A 23,930-nucleotide genomic window follows, 5' to 3' on the forward strand; every position below is an offset into this window, starting at 1 on the left:
AAAAAAAAAATTTCAACGATCATTTATCTACGTAAAAACTAATTCAGCGCATAGTTATTAAGATTATCATTCAATGATTACACTTAATGTCGTAATACGTAAGCAAAAAAAAAAAAAAAAAAAGAAAAAATATAAAACAACGCAAATACAGCGGATGACGAAGGAAAAAAAAATATCAGAAAGGATTGCTGAAGGGTCGAGCGCGAAAATCACGCGGATACCGTAAGCGCGCATTCCACGAAAAACCATCGCTCGTCATTATCGCGCAGTAGTTGTGTCGTGTTCGAGTCTCTTTGTCATCGTTATCATTGCGCAACGAAGGCTACCGAGAACGAATACACACATAATCCCGTCGTCAGACACTGGAGGAAACCAATCCACTCCGTGTCGAACGGTTAGAATCCCTGTTTCCATGAATACGCAATAATGCACGATCCACGCGATACGCGATCTATCTCTGGCCCCGTTGTATATACATCCGATCTATCGATGATTCTCGTGTGTTGTGGCCACGAGAGAGAGAGAGAAAGAGAGAAAAGAAAATAAATAAAAAATAAAAATAAAAATGGAAAAAGGAAGGGGATGGGCGAGAGAGAGAGAATGGTGGTGTTCGGTGGTGGTCGTTGACGTTGACGAAGCGACGGTGTTTGACACGAACAGGTTTGACAGTGATTTTGACAGCGACACGACGGTGTCTTAACGGTGGACACGTGCGCTAGTTTAACAAACGGTTTATCGCACTCGTGGCGCTCAACACTTTGCCGGTGAACGAGAGACCCGATCAATAAATCCGTACGTACGTTTCGTCGATTGGGAGAATCTGTTATCTAGGGAATTTCCTGGGAGGGGAAAAAAAAAAAAAAAAAAAAAATGGAGGATTGACCGAGTCTATGAAGATAAGATACGATTTTTAGAATTTTATCGAGAGATAATGCGCGATTGGATGCGAAAGATCTTTGAAAGATTTTTTTTTTTTTTTTTTTCGTTCGAAGGAAGACGAGAATGGGACGAGAATCGATGGGAAGAAGGAAATGGTGGAGAGATAAATTTTCTTCCATGGTAAATTGCAGGCTTAAAATTTAAGCATCGTAGAATATGCTGGGTATTATGCAAATTAAGGAAAATATTACGTTGATGCATATGAAATCGTCGTTTTATCAAATACAATTTTAAATTTAAATTTAAATGTGTAGCTTCCATAGAGCAGCTTTCTTTTTAAATACTTTTTCGATATGCTACCTCTTTTTTTCTCTCTCTCTCGAAACAACGTACAAATTGTTTGTGGAACGGAAGACGATTTTCAGGCAAGATAACGAGAAAAATCTAAGTAAGAATCATTCTAAATCAATTAATTCTCTGGTGTACTTTAAAAATTATTATTTATTTCCCTTATTTTAATCCATCTGGAAAACGAAACTCTTCGTAGAGAGAGGATCGACAGATCTGTGTGTGTGTATATAATTTCGAGAGAGATGGAACGACCGCATTAATTCTCGGGATATCGGGAGTGGAAATAATAAAACAGGCACCAAGCGACATTGAGTTATCAGGAAACGAAGCGCTTCGATATTCGTAGTGTTACATCAGAGCTCGGTCTTAATTGATAACACCGCGATGAGACGCGAATAATACCGGTCATTGTTCCAACTCGTCGAAGGAAGAAGGAGAAGAGGAGGAAAAGGGAAGAAAAAAAGAGAAGAGAAGAAGAAGAAGAAGAAAAAAGAAGGAAAGAAAAGGAAGGAGGGGGGAATCGTTCCCTCGTCCCCCACGTCGCTGTGAAATATCGAAACAGCCACGGGACGTAATCGTGGCGACGATAATCGTCGGCATTGTACAAAAGAGTCCGCGAATCGTTTGGAAGAAACGACGATTCTCGATAAGATTCCACTTGAACCGCGCGAGGATCGCGTCATCCGCGAGATAACGATTGCGATACGTTACGTTTTTAGAAATAACAACAAGAGGAGATATCATTGCATTACGTTCGAATTCAATTACGAAATTGGGATGATGGGCGCGAATCGGATCTCGATTTTCGAGGAATCCCGGATTTGAGCCGAGCCAAGATGACTCGATGATCGTTACTACTACTACTACTTCTGCTGCTACTACCAATGCTACTGCCAGCATAAATTCAGAATGATGAAAAAGATGAGGGTGAGAGACTCTGACTCAGAGATGTCCTCGTCCGAGAACGGACGCCCCCAGAAATTTTCTTATATTGTTCCATGAGGAACAAGGAGTAAAGTAAGTTGGCGACACGTCAAATATGTGAAATCTAAGCTCCTCGATCGCGGTCTCGTAATTATTTATCGAGAGGAGAAATTTTTAAAAATACAGCGTGTACGGATTTTCGAATAAAAGCGATGGGTTTGAATGTCAAAAGTAGTATACGTGAAAGAATTTTTTTTTTTTTTGATGAATCTTACGCATACATGGGGTTAATATATTCGTGCGTATCTTTGGAGGATGGAAGGACGAGATGAAGTTGGAAAAATGGACGTGGAAAATCGTGTCGATCGAGGCTTCGTCGTCGAATCGAGATAATCAAGATGGAAAAATAAAATGTTTAATAACGTTTGCTGGAATGAAGCCTCGATTGATATTTTTACACGCCAATTTTTCCTTGTTTTCGTTTCTCGATCCTCCTCAAGATATCGAGCGAATTATATTAATTATATCGTGGTTGAATGAAATACTAATAATACGCAAGCGTGTTTCTAATTTAACTCGAGATTTTTTTTCTTTTTTTTTTTTTTTCTTTTACATCGATATTAAAATATAATATAAATTCGTTTTTGTAAGGTGTATACTCACTTTTGACTGTATGTCTGGCAGAGTTGACATACTATTCCGTTCGATTCTTTCATTTTTGACGCGTAAAGACTGCAAGAGAAAAACTTGACGTATATTACACCATTTTTTACACCAGTTTTACAGTTATTTTATTCATTATTCATAATTTTATCCTACTTTCGATTATTCGCGAGAAACGGGTTCGAGAAATGGTTTTTTGTACTAATTAATTAATCGATTGATTGATTAGTTGAAATGAGACACATTATGTAAGACGATTACGACGACGACGACGATGGCCGAACAGGACAGGGATGCATTGATGAATCGGGTGCAATAATAAGATGGATTATGGAACCTAACGTCGGGTAAAAATTTATTGCAAATATGATATACCGTGAAAAAAAAAACGAGATTGAATTACAATATAACATTTACATACATACGATGCTACTACGAAAACGCAATAAGACGATAAATGTATGTATAATAACAATTTGCTAATTATAAGACCTTGGTAAAAACTTCTGATACGAATGCAATAATATTATGTGCGAAAAAGTTAATCAATTCTTTAAACACCTATAATTAAAATTGTTATATCTTAACCTGTCTAGCTTTTTTATATTCGTAACCTTGACACATCAAAGCGTCTTTATCTTAGTTAGATAAAAAAAAAAAAAAAAAAAATAAAAACTCGAGAAAAATTCAGACAAAAAACGTCAACGTTTCGTCAATTAACGCATTTTATACACAAGAGAAAAAATCGAAAAACAAGAAGAAGAAGAAGAATCCTCGAAAGAGATTTCCTTCGAACGAGAAGGAGGAATCGAGGGGCGAGGGGCGGCGATCTAAATCTACGTAAAAGAAGAAGGGGGCTGACGAAGGCGGTTTGTCGTCGCGGAGGACAAGGCTCGGTCGATTTTCGCGTTCTGCAGGCCTGAGTCGGGATTCAAGAGTTGGGCAGAAGTTTAAATCGGGAATGGCGGGCCAGGAGGCCGTCATGCGGGAGGCGCGATGGTATTTTTATCGGGCTAAATATAGGTAAACCTCCTCCTATACGGAACGCCATAGCTGCGTGGAGGGAACCGCAGGGAGGGTCGGGAGGGTCTGCTCGTAACTACTCGTTAACCGCGTACCCCGGGGTGTCCCGCGACCGCAAAAGAGCTTCCGCGAAAAAAAAGGATCCCCCCTCCCCCCCGACCGCTCCCGGGGCTTGATCAATTTTTAATCGGAGGGACACGCGCCCGGTGACGTGAATCTCGGCCACCGTCCTTCCTTTCTGCCACGTTTTCGTGCGATTTCGACAACAACCCTTCTCCTTCTCCTTTTCTTCCTTCTCCATCTCGAATATAATGGAATATATAGATATATATTTCGAGTTATTTGGATAATTTTCCTGATTTCGTTGGATAAGGTTGGTACATGATTTGGGATATAAAGAAGAGCTGTTAAGTTAAAGATTGAGATCTCTTATGTTGTAATCTTTTTTATTCTTATTTCTTAAATGATTAAATGATAGAGTGGATTTTTCGAATAGATGTGTTATAATTGAAGTCATTTTTTCGTAGGAAGAAGTTTAAAATTGAACGGAAATAAGTAGAAGAAATGGCAATTATAATCTCTATTCGGCTTGTGACAATATTTCCCAAATGGAGTGTATAAACTTCACGAAGAATCAATTTGAATATTTTCAAAAAAGCATTAGGAAAAGCTTTCATTATTATCGACAAGAAATTATTGGAATGAAAATTCTTACATCGAACCTAACGAAAGATATTTGTATAATTCGATTAAACAAAAAACGTGAAAAATTGAGAAATATCGTTGAGGAGATGTTCATCAATAAAAATCCAATCCTTTGAGAATCTAACTTGAAGACACTCATTAGTAAAAATACTTATCTAATGAACAAACATTGCCTCGGAAAAATGAAAATATTTTCATCTAACAAACAAACGGATTACAGGATGATCAAAAAATAAAAAGAAAGAAAGAAAAAATTGACGGATTAACGAAGATCAAACATCGCGAACGAAAAGTCAAAATAATTCGATATAAACAAAAATCTTTACGAATGATTACAATGTCGCGATGTATAAATCCAAAAAAAGATACTTGAACAAACGCATAAAACACGCGTCGAAGCATCGTTGGACAAAGTGTGCTTCGCGTGTATATAATTTAAGCGGGATAATTTAAAAAGGAAAAGCGAATAAATTGAGAACCGCTGCCGCGAAGACTCATTAGCAAAGAAATACTGTTGGTCGCGATGATCAAACGCGGGAAGCCGAAAAGCTTCCGTTGTCCCGGCTGACAAAAAGGCGTCGAACAATTAATAAAAAGAGGCGGCGCGTATGGGACGAGGACGTCATTTGCAGCGCATTAACCGGCGCCCACCCTCGAATCGCCGATTGTTCTCGTTCTTGTCGTTCACCACGTTTCACCCCCCCCCCCTCTTCCCCCGTGGTCGCGATTTTTGGAAACGAGATAGAGGTGACCGTAAACGGGCCATACAGTGTAATCGCGCCACCATAGGGTGGTGTCCCGCGACCGCAAAAGAGCCTCCACAAAGGGTGGACGACATGTAATTCGAGCCCCGATTCGAGCGACACGTATCCACGTGGCGCCACGCAATCGTTGATACCGTATACATACAGTTTCCTCTCCTCTCTCCTCTTCCTCATTCTCTCTCTTCTTTTTTTTTTTTGTTTGTTTTTTTTTTTTTTTAATTTTTTATTTTACTATACGTAGCAGAGCGATGTTTTTTTTTTTTTTTTGTTTCGCATTCGTTCCCGCAGATATTTTATTTTTCAACCGGTTCGCAGAGATATTGACACGAGTGTCAACGATAAAAACTGATCGACACCGCGTCCACTTCCGCCGATGATTGATAGCAAGGTGTTCCACGTGCACTTTTTTTTTTTTCCTATTTTAATTTAATCTTCTTCCTCTTTTTTTTCCTTTTTTTTTTTCTCTCTCTCCCCACTCGGTAAGCTACAATCGGTGGATGTGTATTTCATTAACTCGAGGACAGTGGAGAAGAGAAAATAGAATTAAAGGTATGTATATATATATATATATATATATATATAGGTTTTGGTCGGGTTAAGTCGTGGAAAATATAATCGACTTGCGTGAATTTTTTCTTCTTTTCTAGTTATCCGAAATATCTACCGTATCTTATCGATTTGATATAGTTGATATATCAAAAAACATCGACATCGAACGTGCATTCTTACGAATTTTCCAAAATTAAAAAAAAAAATCTCGAGAGCAACAAAAGAGGACGACAATCGACTCGAATCGGTGAAAATTATTTCATTTAAAATCGAAATCGTCTGACTGAAATCATACGACTTGTCGAAAGATAGCAATATCTCAACTATCGATGGAACTTAAACGATGATTTCTTTAAATCAGTTCTTTAAAATATCGCGAATATCGATGGAAAGGAAAAAGAGCGCGGCACTTTCTCTCCTCGTGGCGCTGGCCACGTGGTTTTCCGTGTAATGAACGCTATCATGTCGCCAGGTTAATCGGTTGACAAAAGGTTATGTCATTTCACGTTGGCTGCACGCACGCACGCACGCACGCACGCACGCACGCACGCATGCACGCAGGTACACGCGTCACTTCCTGGTTACACGCTTGCTTTCCCTCGACTTGTCACTCGATCGAGTTTCCGATCGTTACGTCCACGATCCTGCCGTGAAATCCGATCGCCGTTCACGAACACGTTCACTTTTCCAAATATCAGGAATCGGGACGAAGATATCTTCCATGGGAAACTTCGTTGGACATCGGTGGACGAAAACGATGAAAAGTTGATGCGTTGTCGCAGAAGGGGATCCACAACAGGTTGTTGTTGATCCACAAAAGTTGCTGGAATTTTTATTTAAATGCATCGTTCGGGAGAAATATTTTTCGAGAAGAAGAAGAATGTCTGAAGGAGAATGAATTTTGGGGATGGAATGTAAAGAAGATTAAAAATACGTGGAAGAAAGGAGATAAATGATATTTGGGATCGTTAAAGAGAATCACATAGAAATCTGCCATGTGGCTGAAAAGGAGAGAAACGATCGCCTAGCGTCGAAAGTATCTTGACTTTCGATCGCGTTGATGGGCGAGGGAACTTTCAAAAGTAAAAGTTGACGATGCTCAAATTTCTATTCTGAAAAAGTATTCGAATTCGTAGTTTTCCAATTTTTCGAGCCAGAAAAATGAAAAATTATCGAACCAGGGGCTAACTATTTTAAGAATATCAACGTAACGTTTCACTATAACGTTTCGAAAAATAAATAAATATCGTGCCACCGTTGGTTACCCGACTATTTCGTGGTCGATAAATAAGGATTTAAAAAAGAAACAAAACAAAAATATCTTCAAGGAAAAAGTACGAAATAAAAACAAAACCTTCGATCGATAAATAATTTTTTAACGCGTGTAACGTGAGCTGGTAATAATATTTTTTAAAAATTTAATCGTCGTTTAAAAATTTGTAAAATTAATTTCCTTCCTGTAATTCAAAGCTTGGCATAAAAAAAAAAAAATAGTACAATTGCTGAGAAAAAAATAACGCGTGTATATCCACGCAAGACACGTATCTCGGGATTGAGAACTCAATCGCTGTCAGATAAACGTAACCGCTTGTTTTTCGCTACAGAAAATGCGCAGGAAATGGTGGCCTGATCGCGAAACCAAATACGGAACTGGGTTAGCCGAGTGTCTCGCCATTCTTGGTTCCCTTGGGCACCCGAAGTATCCATCTCTCCAATTACTATCGTTGCCAGTTTCGTACGATTCGATACGTAAAATATATAGCATAGAATTTAACTCAAGAAATATTAATATAGAATTATTTTTAGAAATTAAAAAATTCAAGACACCACGATTCTTATTGATTTAAGAAAGGAATTGTTCCAAAAATGATCCTTTATCATTATACCTGGGAATTGATCGAGAAAAACTGCACGTAGAATCTCTCTTACGACAATAACGAAAAGCGGGATGGACGCTCGCCTTCCATCCTTAAAATCCGATTTCGACAGGTTACGACCTGAACGAGCAAAACTACGAGGCATTCTAGCACGAGGCAGAGAGCGTTCCTTCTCTTTCTCAAGGCGGCGTAAAAACGCGGCCTTGCCCGGCACGCGGTACATGCGAACTCGCCCATCCAAGCCCGCGTGATTCATTTCCAAGGCGTTAGAACGGCTCGACCGTTGTCGACCAAAGACGGAGAGAGAGATATAGACAGAGAGAGATGAAAAAACGCGGCGATCCCGCGACGACGAGGTGCGAGCGAAGGGACGCGCACGCGGGAAACGCGCGGAGGAACACGAGAGCTCGGACGAAGGGAAAAAATGCGACACGATCGGGCAAAAAGCAGCTGTTTCGAGTTTATCGGAGTGGAAAAAGAGTGCTACGAGAGATGGGACGAGCAATCAATAAAACGGAGACAAAAAGGGAAGAGAGTAAGAGAGAGAGACAAGTGGAAGGAAAGATGGAAGCCGTTTCACGAGGATAACGCAACATCTTTCTCGAGAGCTTGCTTTAACACTTTATATATCTCTCTCTTTTATCGAAAATATCTCGAAAAATGACGCAAGCGATACATATATATATATATATATATATAACGAAAATCATCGAAATCTTCCATCTCGTACTATTTCATCACACGTTTATTAATATTGTTCTCTCGTATAATATACTTTGTGAAATCGTTGTATTACTACGTTAAATTATACGAGGCGACTTGTTGAAGTAAGTTTATTCTCGATCTTGGTTACCCATCTTCGCCCCACGTGGGCAGGAGTGGCGAGCAGGAAGTCGCGTTTCTGGTGCGGAGGTATTGGCACCGTAGCGCAGGACGACGAACTCGTCCATGGGACGATGGCAATGGAAAACAGTGGCGTTGCTACCGCTTCGTCCTTCGTCGACGAGTCGCGGCTGCGCCGTTATAACTGCGGCTTGCGGTCGGAAACACGTGGGAACCTGCGGGAGAGGTGCCTCTTCCCGTCCCAATGTATTGGCGTGTTCGTGGCCTTGCTAGTGTGAGAGCGAGCGGTAGCGATGGCTCGTCGATCGGAACTAATTTTCGAACAAATTAGTTTCAAGTTTTTGCGCGACAAATGTAACGCGTAATGTGCAATGATGAAACGTCTTAGAAGAATCTTTTATGAGAGATTGATAAGATTTACTGTGGAGATCGTTTGGATCGACGAACAAATGGATTTTCATTCAGAATTTTTGGAAATAATAAAAATCGATGATACGAATTGAGAGAATAAAGAATTAAGTAAGGATCGAGGAATTTTTGATAAAGAAATGGAAAGTAGGTTTGGAAAAAGTTTGATCGTACGCGAGGCGTGTTATACCCATCGCTGCGGAGGTTGGCCGTGAGACGACGTTGTGTGCGCAACGTCCCGTGAGAATCCATACCCGACCACACCAAGTGCGACACAAAGACGATCCTCCTTCGCCCGCGCAACGTTGCCCTATGAATCCCTTCCGTGTTTTTCCACCCCGGCCCACGCCGTTCCTGATTCTACAAGGAATTGGAGAAATCTTAGCCAGCCCCGGTACTCGACATATGGCGTAGACAGAAGTGCCGCTCGATTTAGAAAGCCACTCAATTCTAGACTCTTTTTTCCGTTCCCGCGTTGTTCGCTCGCTGGACCGACTTAAATTTTTCCCTTACGATGATTTTTCCCGCGGACGATCAACCAGAGATTGAGAAGTTAAATTAAGACTGTGAAAATCACGGGATATTTTTTAAAAGATACATTTTATATCGACGATAATTATGGAAAAAGTTTTCTACAACGTGTGTTATCTAAGCGCCTTCCGGAACTTGGTCCAATCGTTTTTATTAAAATGGATGCAACTTTACGAGAAATTTAATCCTAGAATTTAATTTAATTTTATCTGTTTAAAGAAATCTAGGAGAAAGAAAAAGAAAAATGAAAAAGTATATTCGCAAACAAGAAGACAGAATTTTAAAAAGATTCCAACAGCGATATTTGTCTTGTGAAATCGGCCGCAGACTTTTACAGACTAGTGAAAGTTCTTGTTCTTACTACTTTGTTCCTATATCGGGAGGCATGGCACGGAATGAAAGCAATTTCAAAAAAGCTTAATACCATTCCTAGATCCTTCGTAGAAAACAAATATAACACGATCGAAAAACGTTCGTTGTTTGTACAAACGTATGTAATAATGTATCTAATACAAGTGAAACAATTCATTTTATTAAAATTCCAATTACCATCGACGAAGAAACGAAATCACGAAATCACGATAATTCGCGCGTGTTTGCGGGATTAATGCTCGCAACAAAGCGAATGATGATGGTCCGCGTGGACCGCTCGAAACTGGTTCTTAAAATGTGTTCCAAAGCGTGTTCCATGCGCGAAACCGTACGGTCGAAGACAGAGCCCGTGGAAGGGCATCCGACCGTCCCCACCCCGACTCGATACCACGTGACTGGGTTACAGTAGCGTGTCTACGTTGCTCGCGATCATTCCACGGATAAAAGAGACCGAATAAATCCGGATTAAGCGAACCACCACGCATCCTGACAAGAATCCGGGGGGAGGGGGGGCTAACATTTCGATGCTCGAATAATATCCACTGCCAAAGTAGTTTTCTTTTTTTTCCTCGTTCGATTTTCAACCATCATTAATCTTTCTTATTACGTGTTGTATTATTAACACGTTCGTTATTACGTATTCATACTTATCGAATTTTTATACAGAACGACAACACATCATCGCACGTTGAATGTTAGAATTGGAATATAATCGAATAGAATTATATGTAGAAAATGTAATATTTGTCGAGGATTATGGAGGGTTTGAAGGTATATCATTTTTTAATATTCGTGCCTTTCTTATTGCAGCAAGTATCTTTCACGTTCTTTTTTTATCAATTTTAAAGATTCGATAGGTGTAGCTACGATGGATGGATTGATTTTTAATTTTTCCATTACGCGTATTACGTGCATGAAATTCAATACTGTTGAATAATAATATTTGGGCGTAATATGTAATGCAGAAAAATGATAAATTATATTTTTATCTTTTCTTTTTTTTTTTTTATATTATGCAAAATTATTCTAATTAAAGATTATATTATGCAAAATTATTCTAATAAATGTAACGAACATTAATAAATGTCATATTCTGGAGAGATTATTATCATATCTTGCGACGAAACAGAATTAGACATTAATGGAACATTTTTTTATATCAAATTTTGATCCGTGCACGAAAATTAAAAATTTAACTCAAATATTCTAATATTAATAAAAATTAATATTCCATCATCGATAAATTCATGAATCAACAAAGAATCACGCGATTTTTCCAAATTTATTAATTATATAATATAATAATATTTCACTACTCCAATGGTTAATCATTGAAGGAGAATTCTATTATTTTAACAATTTTTTCGAATTTAAAATGCGACGACAAACGTGATGCGAATCCAATAGAAAATATTTTTCGTTAATATTTTAACGAGGAGATATTAAAAGAGAAGATACAATTTAGAAAAGATATCCAATCTGAAATGCACTGAGATATCATACATACATCATCACTTGAATTTAAACAAATTTTCTCCTTTCCAATTATTTGCAAGGAAATCCAAAGAATACATACAATACTTTTACCAAGCTTTTATATTAAAAAAAAAAATAATCTTCGAAAGACAAAAACGCTGATACTGCAGCTCTGAAGAGAGGCCAAAGAAGGAGGCAAGAACTTTCCTTGGAACGAGAAAGAAAGAAAGAGAGAAAACGCGTGTACGGAAAAGAATTTCCACAGGACAGGATTAAAATTTCGAACGGTAGACTTTCCAAGATGGCATTTCGAAGTTTCATACGGCTCGAAGGGCTTATTCGAGAACTGCTTGACGACGAGCCACGCGACGTACCTTTCAAGGTGAGCGGGATTCGTCTTTCGAAAAAAAAACCTCGGGGAATAAAGTGGAGGTGCTCTTTCCTCCTCTCCCTTTCCCGCTCTCCCTCGTGCATATTCCAAAGCTAGTTGGCGCGCTTGTATCGCATCATCGTTACGCGGGAAACTTTGAACGAGAAAACGGGGAAACTCGTCATCCTCGAATTAAACGAGAACAAGGATTCCAAGATTTTTGTTTTATCGATTCTCCTCCTCGCCAGGTTTCAACGATCTTGGAATAAACGTGCATATATTTATATCATTTTGAACTTTTTCTTTCAAATATAATCGGTGGAAATTGGTTTCAATTTCCGTGGAAAAGAAAATTCAGATTAGATATCCCATGATTTTATAAATAAAATATTCAATATAGATATGAAATTAAGAGGATCTCGAATCGTATTTACCACAATCGTCGCGATGATTTTTTAATTCGGTATATTTATTTATTATAATAAGAATTTTTTTTTATCATTTATGAATCAAAATTGATAACATTAATTTACTATTAACGTGGAATCTTATTACACATACACAACAGTAATAGGGAAACCGGTTTCTAACTTATATTAGTTGAATAAATGTTTTTTTTCTTTTTTATTTTTTAGATACATATATATGTATATATATCCTCAAGCGTACAATTATATATTATTATTATCAACGTGAAGATATATAGTAATAAAAATAACAACAACAATAATAATAATAATATATTCACTAAATATTATATAGCAGAGATGAAATTTCCCTTTCCAAAAAAAAAAAAAAAAAGAAAGAAAAAACAAACTGGTTCCACATTATTATTCTTTCCTATTCCTTAAATTCTACCTACAACGTACAGCGATGCGTCAGACCCCACTTATCGACTGTTTATACAAATACACGAGCGTGTAAGAGTAACCACTCTCGAAAATCTACTTCCTTATGGAGATTTGAACCAGACATTTTTTTTTTTTTAAGACTTCCTTTACATACAAGAAACGTTAATATGCATTCTTAAGAGAGGTATTTTCTTTCCTCGTCTCGCTTCATCCCTTTCGAAAAATAATTCCGATCGACGCTTCATCTAATTTAAATCTAAATTCGAAGAGAGTCAACTCCTTCCTTCCAAGATTTTTGCTCGACAACTCCTGATGTGACCATAACCTTTCCCATCGCGATCGAGTAAAAGAGAAGAGCGTGAGTCTAAATGCAAAAAACAGGAGGGAGGGGAGAAAAAAGAAAGAAAGAAAGGAAGAAAAAATTCGTCGAAGGGAATCGTAAACCGGACCTCTAACGCTAGGCGCGCGCAGGTTGGAGGCGCGCGGCGTGGAACTGGTCGAGCGACATTTCCCGCGTCTCGCAAGGTGCCGCCAATTTCTCCAGGATTCCTCCGCTTTCCTCGTTGCGCGGCGCAAGTTGGATCAACGCGTTTCTCGCACGCGCGTCGCCTTTCGAAAGTTGGACGCGTATCCGCGGCGCGCGCGCGTTCAGTCCCTCCTCGCGGACGAGGACGCGCGCTGGTCTCTCGACGGAGGGATCATGGAGAAAGGGGGGAGCGGAGGGGAGGAAGGGGTCGGAGCTTGAGGTAAAGATGCCTTGGCCGGCCTGGCGGAGAGGAGGGTGGCAGGAAAGGGGGCAGCGAAGTTGGAGGCGGTGGGGGAGGAGAGAAGCAAGGAGGGCACGGAGGAGGAGGAAGAAGAGAGAGAGAGAGAGGTTTGAAGGAGGCGGCCTTGAGAACGCGGAGAGAGCAGAGTGAAGACGAAGAAGAAGAGGAGGAGGAGGAGGAAGAAGAAGAAGAGGAAGAGGACTACGACGACGACGACGATGACGACGACGAACGACGACGTCGACGACGACGACGAAGGAAAAGAGAGAGGAAAAAGAGGAACGTAGGTAAGGCGAGAAGGAGAGGAGAGATCAGCCGAGCCAACTCCAACGCCAACGAACTGCTTCACTGGCAAATCACTCGCGGTTCTCATTCCAACCTTCGATTCTTCATCCGTGAATTAATGAAGCAAGGAAACGAAGAACGTAGGAGCGCCGCTCTCTGGAGGCGCGGCGCACTATCGATGGAATATATGTATATATATACACGCTGTTGAAAAGTATTGGACCACGGTCAGAGATCGATGGATCGTGACGAAAATTTCTATTTTCGATCGATACCATGGACACGCGATGGGAGAGGATTGCGATCACGGCGCACCACGCGCCCGAGATGCGAGTCATTATGCAACTACGGTGACGTAAGAAACGCGACGCAAAAGATGAAGATCCAGAGACAAACGTCTTTGTCTTCCTTCCTTCCTTCCTTCCAATGGAGAACCACCGTGTTGATATTTTTCTTTTTTCTTTCTCAGATCTTGCAAGGTGACGATTATTACGGGCGAGAAAAGATTGGACTCTCGAAGGAGTCTCGTGCGTTTAGAATACAAGACCTTGGAAACTCGTCGAGATTTCCGGAACAATCCAACGACAATCGCGCGAGGAAAAGAGATTCCAACATTTGGATCGTTTCATATATTAAAACAAAATTAAGAAATAATAGTCACCGTTGCATGACTGAAAATCAGTATTTTATATAACTGGAATAGGAAATATTTCCCTCCAGGGATTGATGCTTCTTAATGCACCATTATTACCAAAACTGCTAATCAAACGATAAACACATCGTGTATACGCGAGTTGCTCGCTACTTAAGAATTACGTCTTAAGGAACGGTTTAATTATTAGAATTTAAACTCGAGTTACCGATCAAAATGGACGAGCGGATATATATATATATATGTGCGATGAACGCGGCGAGGCAAAAGAGGAGGGATAGAGAAGGCTGTCCTATTGATATTCAGCTATTCGATGTTAAAATTCCTCGAAAGAAAAGGTGAAAAGACTGAGAGAGGCTGGCCGGGGGACGACGGGACGGGGAAGCGATTGAGAGCCACTGGCTCGTGAGTGTGCGCGGCGCAGGTAGGTCGGTTGAACCCACGACTCTCTACGGAATACACAGACACTTGGCAAGATTCGCGAGGTCACGTGCTGCATTTGGACAGGCAGCGCTAATTTCATTATTTATAGCCGAAGCTTTCGATTTGCCGATCGGCCATTATTCCCCGCGTGAACGGCATCGGTAGCGGGTCCCTCCCGGTGTGGAAGAGAGAAGATCCTAGATCCGTGGCTTCTCCGTTTCCATCTTCCTCCGATACGAAGCGCATCGGCTGAAATAGACGGGCCGTGGTAAAAATAAAATCGCCGAATCCACGAGGAAGCAACAGCTCGCGTGGATTCAAATAATCGTAAACTTTCGATTCCCCGTCCGGTCTCCGGTGGAAATGGAGAATTTTCTCATCTGTAACAATTGCGATCTCGACGAATTCGTTCGATCAAACTTTCGAAAAGTACTTCTTTCTTTCCTTTTTCTTTTTTTGTAGGTAACTTTCTAAGGAGCGTAAGTGTTCGATTTATAAAAAATTAAAAGATTACTGTGATTTCCAGAAAAGATAGCTCAAAGACAGTTAGGTTAGAGTTTTTACACGTCGAAAATGAAATTCTATTTTCTCTAGAAAGTTATTCGAATTATCATCGAGGAGAGATATTTTTCAAGAGCGATTCTCTTCGAGAGAATTAAATGGAGTTTTTTAAAAATTCTTAAAAATATTGCTCTGGAAAGTTGACTATTGACACGATACGAGAGACTTGAACCAAGGCTTCGATAACTTTTCGCATAATTTATTCTCGAGCGGAGAAACTCCATCCATGAAATAAATCCGGGTATCGAAACGCGAGGATCGAAACCGCGAAAAGGAAGATCGGTGCTCTAAATCGGTCGTGGCGAGCAACCAGGTGATATTTCATTTGAGAATCGCTTAAGTTTCTCTTTTATCGTTGTTTTCAAGAGCACCAGGTGCTCGAGAGCTAAACGCCGGCATTACGTTTCCTTAGTTTTTAGAGTTGGCGGTGTTTGTGTGCCTCCCTCCCCCCCCCTTCTCCTCCTCCCCGTCCCACACGTTGAATTATCGCGTTTCACGATCGATTGTTTGAAATTTCCATTGAGCCCGACTCGAATCGGCCGAGATATCGAATGGCATAGAGCGAGCGGATCAGCTCGTCACATTTATCAGACGAGAGAGAGAAGATTCTTATCGTCGAAACCAGCTGTTAACACCTCGAAAACCAAACGTGTGTTTTCCCTTTCGCGCGACTTTTGGATAATGGATAAGCGATAACGAGGTTTCGTCGTCGACTGGTGCAAGTGAATTCGGACGATTTTGAAGAAACGAAGAGAAGAGAAGAGAAGAGAAGAGGGGATAATTATCTTGGAATCTGAATCTAGTTTAGAGGCGATAACATTGCCCCTTTTATCGAGCTGTGAAATCGTTATCGCTCGGATAATCGATTTCAGCCTGTCGACTATCAGATACTCGTAACCGTTTTATTAATATTCGAAAAATTGCCTTTTTCAATATTTCTTTTCCAAGCTAATGATCCTTCCATCCTAAATAATCCGATATTTTTCTAGAAGGGATAAAAAGTTACGCACAAGAAAGAATCAACTTCTCGAAGAGTTTCCATTTTTGTAAAGAGAACGATACGAATCGTTAGAAATTGGAAAGACAGGGAAAGGAACAAGGAGATTGAGAGACACTGGAGCCAGAAGAAATCACGTCCCGAAAATTTTGCCAAATTTCACCTGTCCCGATGCCTCGACGCACCTGTATCGACGACTGTATCCTAGCCTAACCCATGACTCAGGAAGGCCTCTTCCCGTTGCTCATTGTCACCTTGTCAGCTTCTTACGTTCCTGTTCCACCACCTCCTTCCCCTTGCACCTCCTCCTCCTCCTCCTCCATTCTCTTTACGCACACCGGACTCGAGTATACGTGTGTACGTGTACACGTACACACCTGAACCGGGATTAGGTTTATCTGCTTCCTGGGGCCGGCTCCTCGGCTTTGAAAGTAATTGGAAGGGACGGAAGACGCTACCGCGTGAATGATTGAGCGCGGCGGGGTTAATCGAGTGCGTGGAAAAGCTTGTGATGCATTCGATACCTGGAGGAGCGTGGATCAGATTCAGGATCCGATTCAGGATCCTCTAATTGACAAACTTTCCGCATTTTTAATAATTCGACGTTTTCGTTTGTTCGAACAGAAATGCTATGCGTTATAATTCTTTTTCTTTTCTCACTTGAATCGTGGAACAGAGAAGCATGATAACGTTTGCGTTGAAAGGAGAGAGAAGTCGATTATTTCGGTTGGCAAATATAAATTTTGGTTTGAAGATGGAGGGGATTGCATAAAGTCATCGAGAGGATCGTAATAAGGGTCCACGTATGCAACCTTTTTCCAAGGCTCGCCTTGAACCTTGAACAGTTTCAACGTGAAACTGGAACCGACCGACGATACACGGCTTGATACGCTACCTGCGCACGGCTTTATGCACGCTCGGCCCTCGCGTATTATCTCCTCGCGTGCCTCGCCTCGTGGAACGAGCCTTCCCTCTTTCCACGCCTCTGCTCCTCTTTGTCGTCCACCGATTTACCCGCCCGCGAAAACCTCGGCCACGGTTTCGAGAAACGTGTGGAGGATTTTCTCTCTTTTCCTCGAGAAATTTGATTGAGATTTGAGATATACATATTTGCGAGAGAGAGAATGTATTGGAGATCCTTCCTTCGATGATTACCAATTCTGATCAGTGATGAAGAAGGGGGCATTTGTGAGAGAAGAATTTCTTGGAAGGTTCGGTTGACGATAATGGATACTTTATTCGCTCGAATATATAGTATGAATTACTTAATTCATCAGGTAATGATCGTTTCGACAAAACCATGTTAATCTGAAAGGAGAGGGAAGGAAAACGAGTTTTTCCTTCCATAGATTTGCAATATCGTTAAGAAGAGAAATATATATATATTTTAGAGAGAAAGAAAGAGAGAGAGACGTTTGAAATTTTTTCTTTCTTTCGAACTGGAGGAAATAACGTTTGGAAATTTGCAAAATTACCAGGGGCTCTTAGCCAACCAAGGTGCTGATTCAGTTTGTCGCGAAGCGATCAAGGTCCTTCTTATCCTACCGAGAGGCCGCGATAAGATAAGCCCACCGACGACGTTCGACTTCCGATCAAGCTCGAACTTCTCTCCTCGCTCGTTCCAAGCCTTCTCGTCTCGATGCTTCCTCCTCCTTTCTTCTTATTTTAATAAAAAAAAAATTAAGGAAAAGAAAAATTAAATATAATCTCTGGCAATATAATCCCAGCCCCCAGACGCGTTGTAAACGACATCGTAAAGACCTTAAACACCGTAGACCTGTGTGTCTTTAATACCCACGAGGGACCGAAGAATTCCATAGTTGAATAAAATGACCCGAGGAAATCCTTCGTAAACTTCTATTCCTTTATTTCCAACTTTTACTGTACGGTCAAGAGGGGAGGGTTCTTGGGGAAGAAAACCGAGGAAGAAGAATTGTGGAATCTTTCCGAGTGGCCGATGCGGTGGCCATGCCTCCAAGTTTAAACGCTGCACAACAACTTGGGGCTTAGAATCTAACTGCTTGTTGCAAATTTTTATAGTTTTCAGGGAGAAGAGCATGTTTCCTTTCATCAATTTCATCAACTTGTAACCCAGAATATTTAAATAATCGAAAGTTTGAATTATTAAAGTATATCGATAAAAAGAAAATTTAATTTCTCGAACAGATAAATGCATGAAATCTCCAACATCACTAACCATTATAAACGTTAACAGGGAGATGCTTGGACAAAAAAAATCCACTCTTCTCGAAATCGAAACTTTATTATGCAAAAGCAGAAAATAGCATTCGATATCACCGCGTTACAAATACGGGGGGCCCGAGACAATCGAAAAGGCCCGCGCTGCACGCGCATTTATTCACGAAGGAAATCAATGTAGACGATCTTGAAGCAATAAAAAAGAAAAAGAAAAAGAAAAAGAAAGGAAAAAAAGGTTGTTGAACGAAGCAGCGCGAATGTAGCAGCGTGGAACGCGTATGATAATGAACCCTCGCGATTACCAGACGGGGCCAGCGAGCAGGGAGATGATGTCGAGCCGATAGAGACGTCCAGACCGGATACAAGGAAGGTCGAAGGAGAAGAGGCGGATAATCGTCACCGTGGCAAGCTATGCAACCGGCTATCGGTTCCTGGCAGGCCCTCCACCACCCTATCTGGCCCTCTCCACACACGGGAAAGGAAGTCGCGTTCCTCTGCCGCGTACACCTGCGCAAAAGGGTACCTCCCACCTGCGAGCCACCTGAAATTACGGATAGAACAGCGTCCCGGACACTTCCAAGCCCACCTGACTCGCGGACGTGCCCGTTTGTCCGAGATAATTGGCCGATCGATTCGAGCATTGCCTTCGTGCAAACGTATGTATGTATTATCTTGGATGAGAGAAGGGCATCGATATCGATGATCAGTTTGACTTGCAAAAATTTCAAATTATTTTCGATTATTAAACGTTGTCGTGGATCGATGGATCAATGAACCCACCACCTATCGAATCTCGGAGACTATTTATACACGCGGCTACGTTTCGTGATACGTTCGACCGCGCAACGGTCACCAGGAAGATCCTAGCCTAGCCGTGATAACGGATTCTTCGAGTATACTGTTACTACGCTCGAGAGAGAGAGAGAGAGAGAGAGAGATCGTATGCCAGCGAGAGACTGGCGAACGAACGAAGGAACGAACGATTGGCACGAAACGAAGTATCGAGCCGTAAAGTTTGAATGCAGACACTGGAGAGGATGGATACTTTAATTATTTCGGATCAAAAACTTACTTTTCTTTCCTTCTCGATACGCGGGGGAAAGTTTGGAGAAAAAAGATTTTAAAAGAGAGTATATATATATATAGGCTCGAGTGCAGCCAACTATCGAATCGGTTTCGAATAGGAAGTTTCTCGGGGCCACGCGATACAACATCCTTTTTCGCCAAGTTCGCGTGACCGTCTTTCGAAAGAAAGCAGCCAACAACACCGCGGTATAACCTGTTAGTCGATCAGGTGAGCGCGGCGCTCTTCGCGTGACGAAAAAATTGTTACAGTCGATCCGATTATTTATTTATATATCGCGATACACCGTAATCGAGGCGAGATTAATCCCTCCTCCCTAATCGCGATTTTTTCCTCGGCGGAGAATAACGTCACATCGTGCGTTTTGAAGAAAAAGAGAGAAGAGAAAAAAAAATGTATCGAGAGTTATCGGAAATCGCGGAAATCGCGGCACAGTAATAGGAAATTCGCGCAGAGATAAGAGAGGCTGCACGTGTGTTTAATTCCTCGTGTATATACGCAAACAATCAAAGTTCAAATCGGGACGAGAAAAATGAAAGATCGCGCGAAGAGAGAGAGAGAGATAGAGACTTCCTGACGGCTTGTCAAACATTCCATCGGCTCGCAACGAACGATAGCGTGGAAAGAAGAGAGAGAGACCTTTGCACCCTCGCGATCGATTCGTAAAAAAACCTTGATCGTGTTTGCGTGATTTACCTGAAGTAATGCGATCCAAAGGGGGAGCAGTAGAAGGGGTCGTTGTGCATATGCGGTTGTCCGGGTACTCCAGGTCCCTGGGGATGAGCGTGGGGCCCCATCGGGCCGGTCGGTCCTGGGCCGCACATGCCGGGCGCGGCTTGGGGCTGCATGCCGGCCGGGCCCATCATGCCGGCGGCTGGGCCCATGGGATGCGGACCGGGGTGGTGAGGCGAGCCGACCATGTGGGGGCCCGGGTGGTGCGGATGAGGCGAGGGCCCACCTCCGCCCATGTGCGGGTGGGGGGCGTGCGGCGAGCCGCTCATCATCCCGTGGGGCGGCATGGGGTGAGGGCTTGGAGACGCTCCGTTGAGGTGGGGCCCAGCCGTGACACCGGCGTGCGGCGTCGGCGGGCCCCCGTGGGTCGGCGTGGTGGCCGGCTGGGGAGGCGGCAAGCTGGGGGGGCCGGTGGGCCCGGTGGCCGCGAGCGGCGGCAGCGGGCCATTCGCCATGTTGTTGAGCTGGGTTAGCGAGGCCGCCGCCGACGCCATCGCCTGCAGGGGATTCGTGGTGACGCCGCTCGTCGTCGTGACGCCGCCGAGGGCTTGGGTCGCGATCCCCCCCTGACCGGTGTTGCTGCCGACTAGGGTGCCGGTGTTCCCGGTGTTACCGTTGCTGGACCCGTTGCTGGCCGCGCCAGCGGCGCTGTTCGCGTTGCTCACACCGCCGCCGAGCGATTGCAGGGAGGGCGGCAGCGGTGGCGAGCCGGCGGGGGGCGCTGCCGGGCCCCCGAGGCACCGGCCCGACGGACCGGAGGCGGTTACGCTGCTGGGCGCTACCGGCACGCCGGCGTGCAGTGGTATTCCACCTGGGGGGCGCTGTGCCACCCTCACCGGCATCACTCCCCCCTCCACGACGCCCTTCACCCTCTCCTCGAACTCCCGCCGGCCTGATGATCGGGGTACGAGCGCGGGAATCTCTCGGCCCGAGACTTTGCTTCCCTCCTTCTTTTCGATAATCGCCGATCTGTCTATCCTCGTCCAAAGATTTCGATTCGACGCGGCTCTCGACCGTTCCTCTTTCTCTTTTTTCCTTTTTCTTCTTCTTCTCCCTTCTTCCTAGCCGTGGCGCCTAGTTTGGTCACACTGTTCTCCGATTTCTTCTTCTTCTTCTTTTTCTTCTTCGATCACCACCACCAGCACCACCACCAACAACAACAACAACAACACCACCACCACGACCACCACCACCACCACCGCCACCGCCGAGTCGAGTCGAGTTTATCGACTCCGTCGTATTTTTCGCCTCCGATTACCGGCAAATAGTCCCTCCTCGCGTCGTTTAACGTAGTAGTAGCAGCAGTAGTAGTAGTAGCAATAGTAGTAGTAGTAGTAGTAGGAACGAACTGGTTCCCACTCGAAACCTCGTTTAATCACTGCGAGTGGAATTCACCGTGGCCAAAGAATCACAACACTTCACGGTAACGTAACTTCTCGATTTTCTTTGCCTTGGTGTGGATAAATTGTTGGAGCAACCACGTAGCTTCGGTTAGGACGGAAGGAACTACACGGAACTATTACCTCGTGTATCAAGCGTTTCAAGTCGATACGATATTCGTGTTTAGCGCGGGACTACGAATCATCATCAACATCCCGTGATGACAACTCGACGAGCCACCGTCCTTCTCTTCTCCCCTCGCCGGCGGCAAAATTCAATTCTATTATCTATCTCTATTTATCGATATCGAATTATTTGTTTTAGGGAAGAACACGCGTGCCACCTGTTCTCTCGCTTCACCCACTAAAATATCCAACAACGATTCGACGATTTTTCCTTCCACGAATAATACCCTGCGATATAATATCGATGAACACCAACAGAGAAATAAAGAGAGAGAGAGAGAGATAAAGATCCTTCTCGAAGTCACTCGTTACGCACTTGATACGCGAAGCAAAAATTATATATATATATATATATTCCAATATATCACACTCTATATTCCATCTATCTAAGAAATCACACACTATCTTGTTTCTTTTTTTTTTTTTTAATAACGCCGTTGAAAACGACACGGCCGTACACGGTCACCGTTTCGCTCGACTACGTACGATGCATAGAGCAGTTAGTGGCAACAGCGAACGAGATATCCGCGGGGGCACGTGGCCGTCACGTCGTCGGCGTCGCGATGCGCACCTACGTCGCGGACCAGCACACCTCGTCTCCCGCCCATCCTGCCTGCCTTCTTCTTCTTCCTCCTCCTCTCCTCTTTCAGCCAACGCTCGCCACCGACTCCCGCGGGAACTTTTAGCATCCCGTAACAGGACTCAGTCGCCGCTAGGCGACCCAAACACCAGGCCAGCGCGACCACGCTGCTTCCCAATTGGATGGCCGCGTTTCGGCATAGTCCGTGTCACTACGACGCTTTCGACTCTCCGAGTCCACCACCGCTGTCGCTCCCGCACAGTCACAATCACACGCGGGGGACGCGCGGCTCCTTTCGCACAAACAACTCCACGAAAAAAAAAAAACTAAACTACTCCGATTCCTAGCAAACTTTTCGATCGAATGCGATTGCTCCTCTCGTCTGATTCAATGATCGTGGTGAAGAAGAAAGAGTGAGTGAGTGAGTGAGACAAAGACAGAGACGGACGGACAGACGGACAGAGAGAGAGAGAGAAAAAACGCGGTTCGACCGAGCACCGAACTATCGCGAGACCGACCACTGAACACTCTCCAAGTCAAGTCGCAGTGCGCGCCGATCGACACCAAAGAAACAGACGGAGAAAGAAACAGACACGGGAGAGAGGGAAACGAAGGAACAGAGAGAGGGAGGAGACACGAACGCGGGACAACGCGCGTTGCGTGTCACGAAGTAACGAGCGAACCACTCTCCGCGAACGGGTTTTACACTCGACGAGAGCAATCGCGTTACTGCGGAGCGGCAGGCGTGGCGGCGCTGCAGTCGCACTCGAGCTTTCGAGGACAGAGCGGCACCGATGGAGGGGGAGAGCCACGCGAGGATCTCGGGTGGGGGAAGCTGAACCGAAGCCACGGCGAAAGGAGCGTCGGAAGGGAGCAGGCTCACGCACACGAATCGAAAGGTGGGGAGCCACGTGAGCGCCCGATGCCCGGTGTCCACGCAACACGACGTGGGACTCGCCTTACCTTGCGTTACCTTGCCTTCCCATGCCCGAGCCTTGCTCGCGTCGTATCGCCACCCCTGCCGCTCTCGAGAACCCTTTTGTTTTTTTCGCCCCCCCCTCCCTCCCTCCTTCCTTCTTCTTCTTCCTCTTCTTCTTTTTTTCGCGTTTTCCACAACTTTCGCGTTTCTTCTGCCAATGTACCGTTGTTGTTGCTGCGTTTCGACGATTGGAAATTCGAAATATACGATCGTATATAGATTCTCAAGAATTTAGAGTAAAATTTTTGAATTCGTTTCCAGGATGAGAGAAGATTAATTAGATTAGAAAGTTGAGTAAAGTTGGATCAAGGAAAAACGTTCGAAGCGTAATCTTCCAAGGAAATATTCAAATTTCCAAAATTATCTTCTAAAAATTCCTCGTGATATTCCCCTTCGACTATTTCGAACTAAAATGTTTTCTGAAATAATATTCCTCTATAATAAGCGGTACGAACGTCGGAGAAGACGAAGTCACGTCGATCGATCCAGCAAATATTCATTTGCCATGATTGGGGACAAC

The 23,930-nt window shown here is 43.3% G+C and overlaps 1 protein-coding gene across 8 annotated transcripts in view; it reads right to left on the reverse strand.

The window, feature by feature from the left end:
- Positions 1-23,930, reverse strand: part of LOC411238 (LIM domain-binding protein 2) — a 124,303-nt gene that overhangs the window by 48,953 nt on the left and 51,420 nt on the right. For 2 of the 8 annotated variants that reach the window (XM_016913481.2, XM_016913479.2), the window contains exons 1-2: positions 20,251-23,172; positions 2,818-2,886 (exon numbers count right to left, since the gene is read on the reverse strand). The exons of 2 other annotated variants lie outside the window; for them this stretch is intronic. In XM_016913481.2, coding sequence (XP_016768970.1) covers positions 2,818-2,886; positions 20,251-21,128 — 947 coding nt within the window. In that variant the 5' untranslated portion in view covers positions 21,129-23,172. Of the gene's footprint in view, positions 1-2,817; positions 2,887-20,250; positions 23,173-23,930 lie in introns of those variants that run through there. 4 more of the 8 variants (XM_016913480.2, XM_006558218.3, XM_006558216.3 and 1 more) reach the window with 4 other exon arrangements.

This window comes from Apis mellifera, linkage group LG8 (genome assembly GCF_003254395.2).
Source record: "Apis mellifera strain DH4 linkage group LG8, Amel_HAv3.1, whole genome shotgun sequence".
Taxonomy (NCBI): Eukaryota; Metazoa; Arthropoda; class Insecta; order Hymenoptera; family Apidae; genus Apis; species Apis mellifera.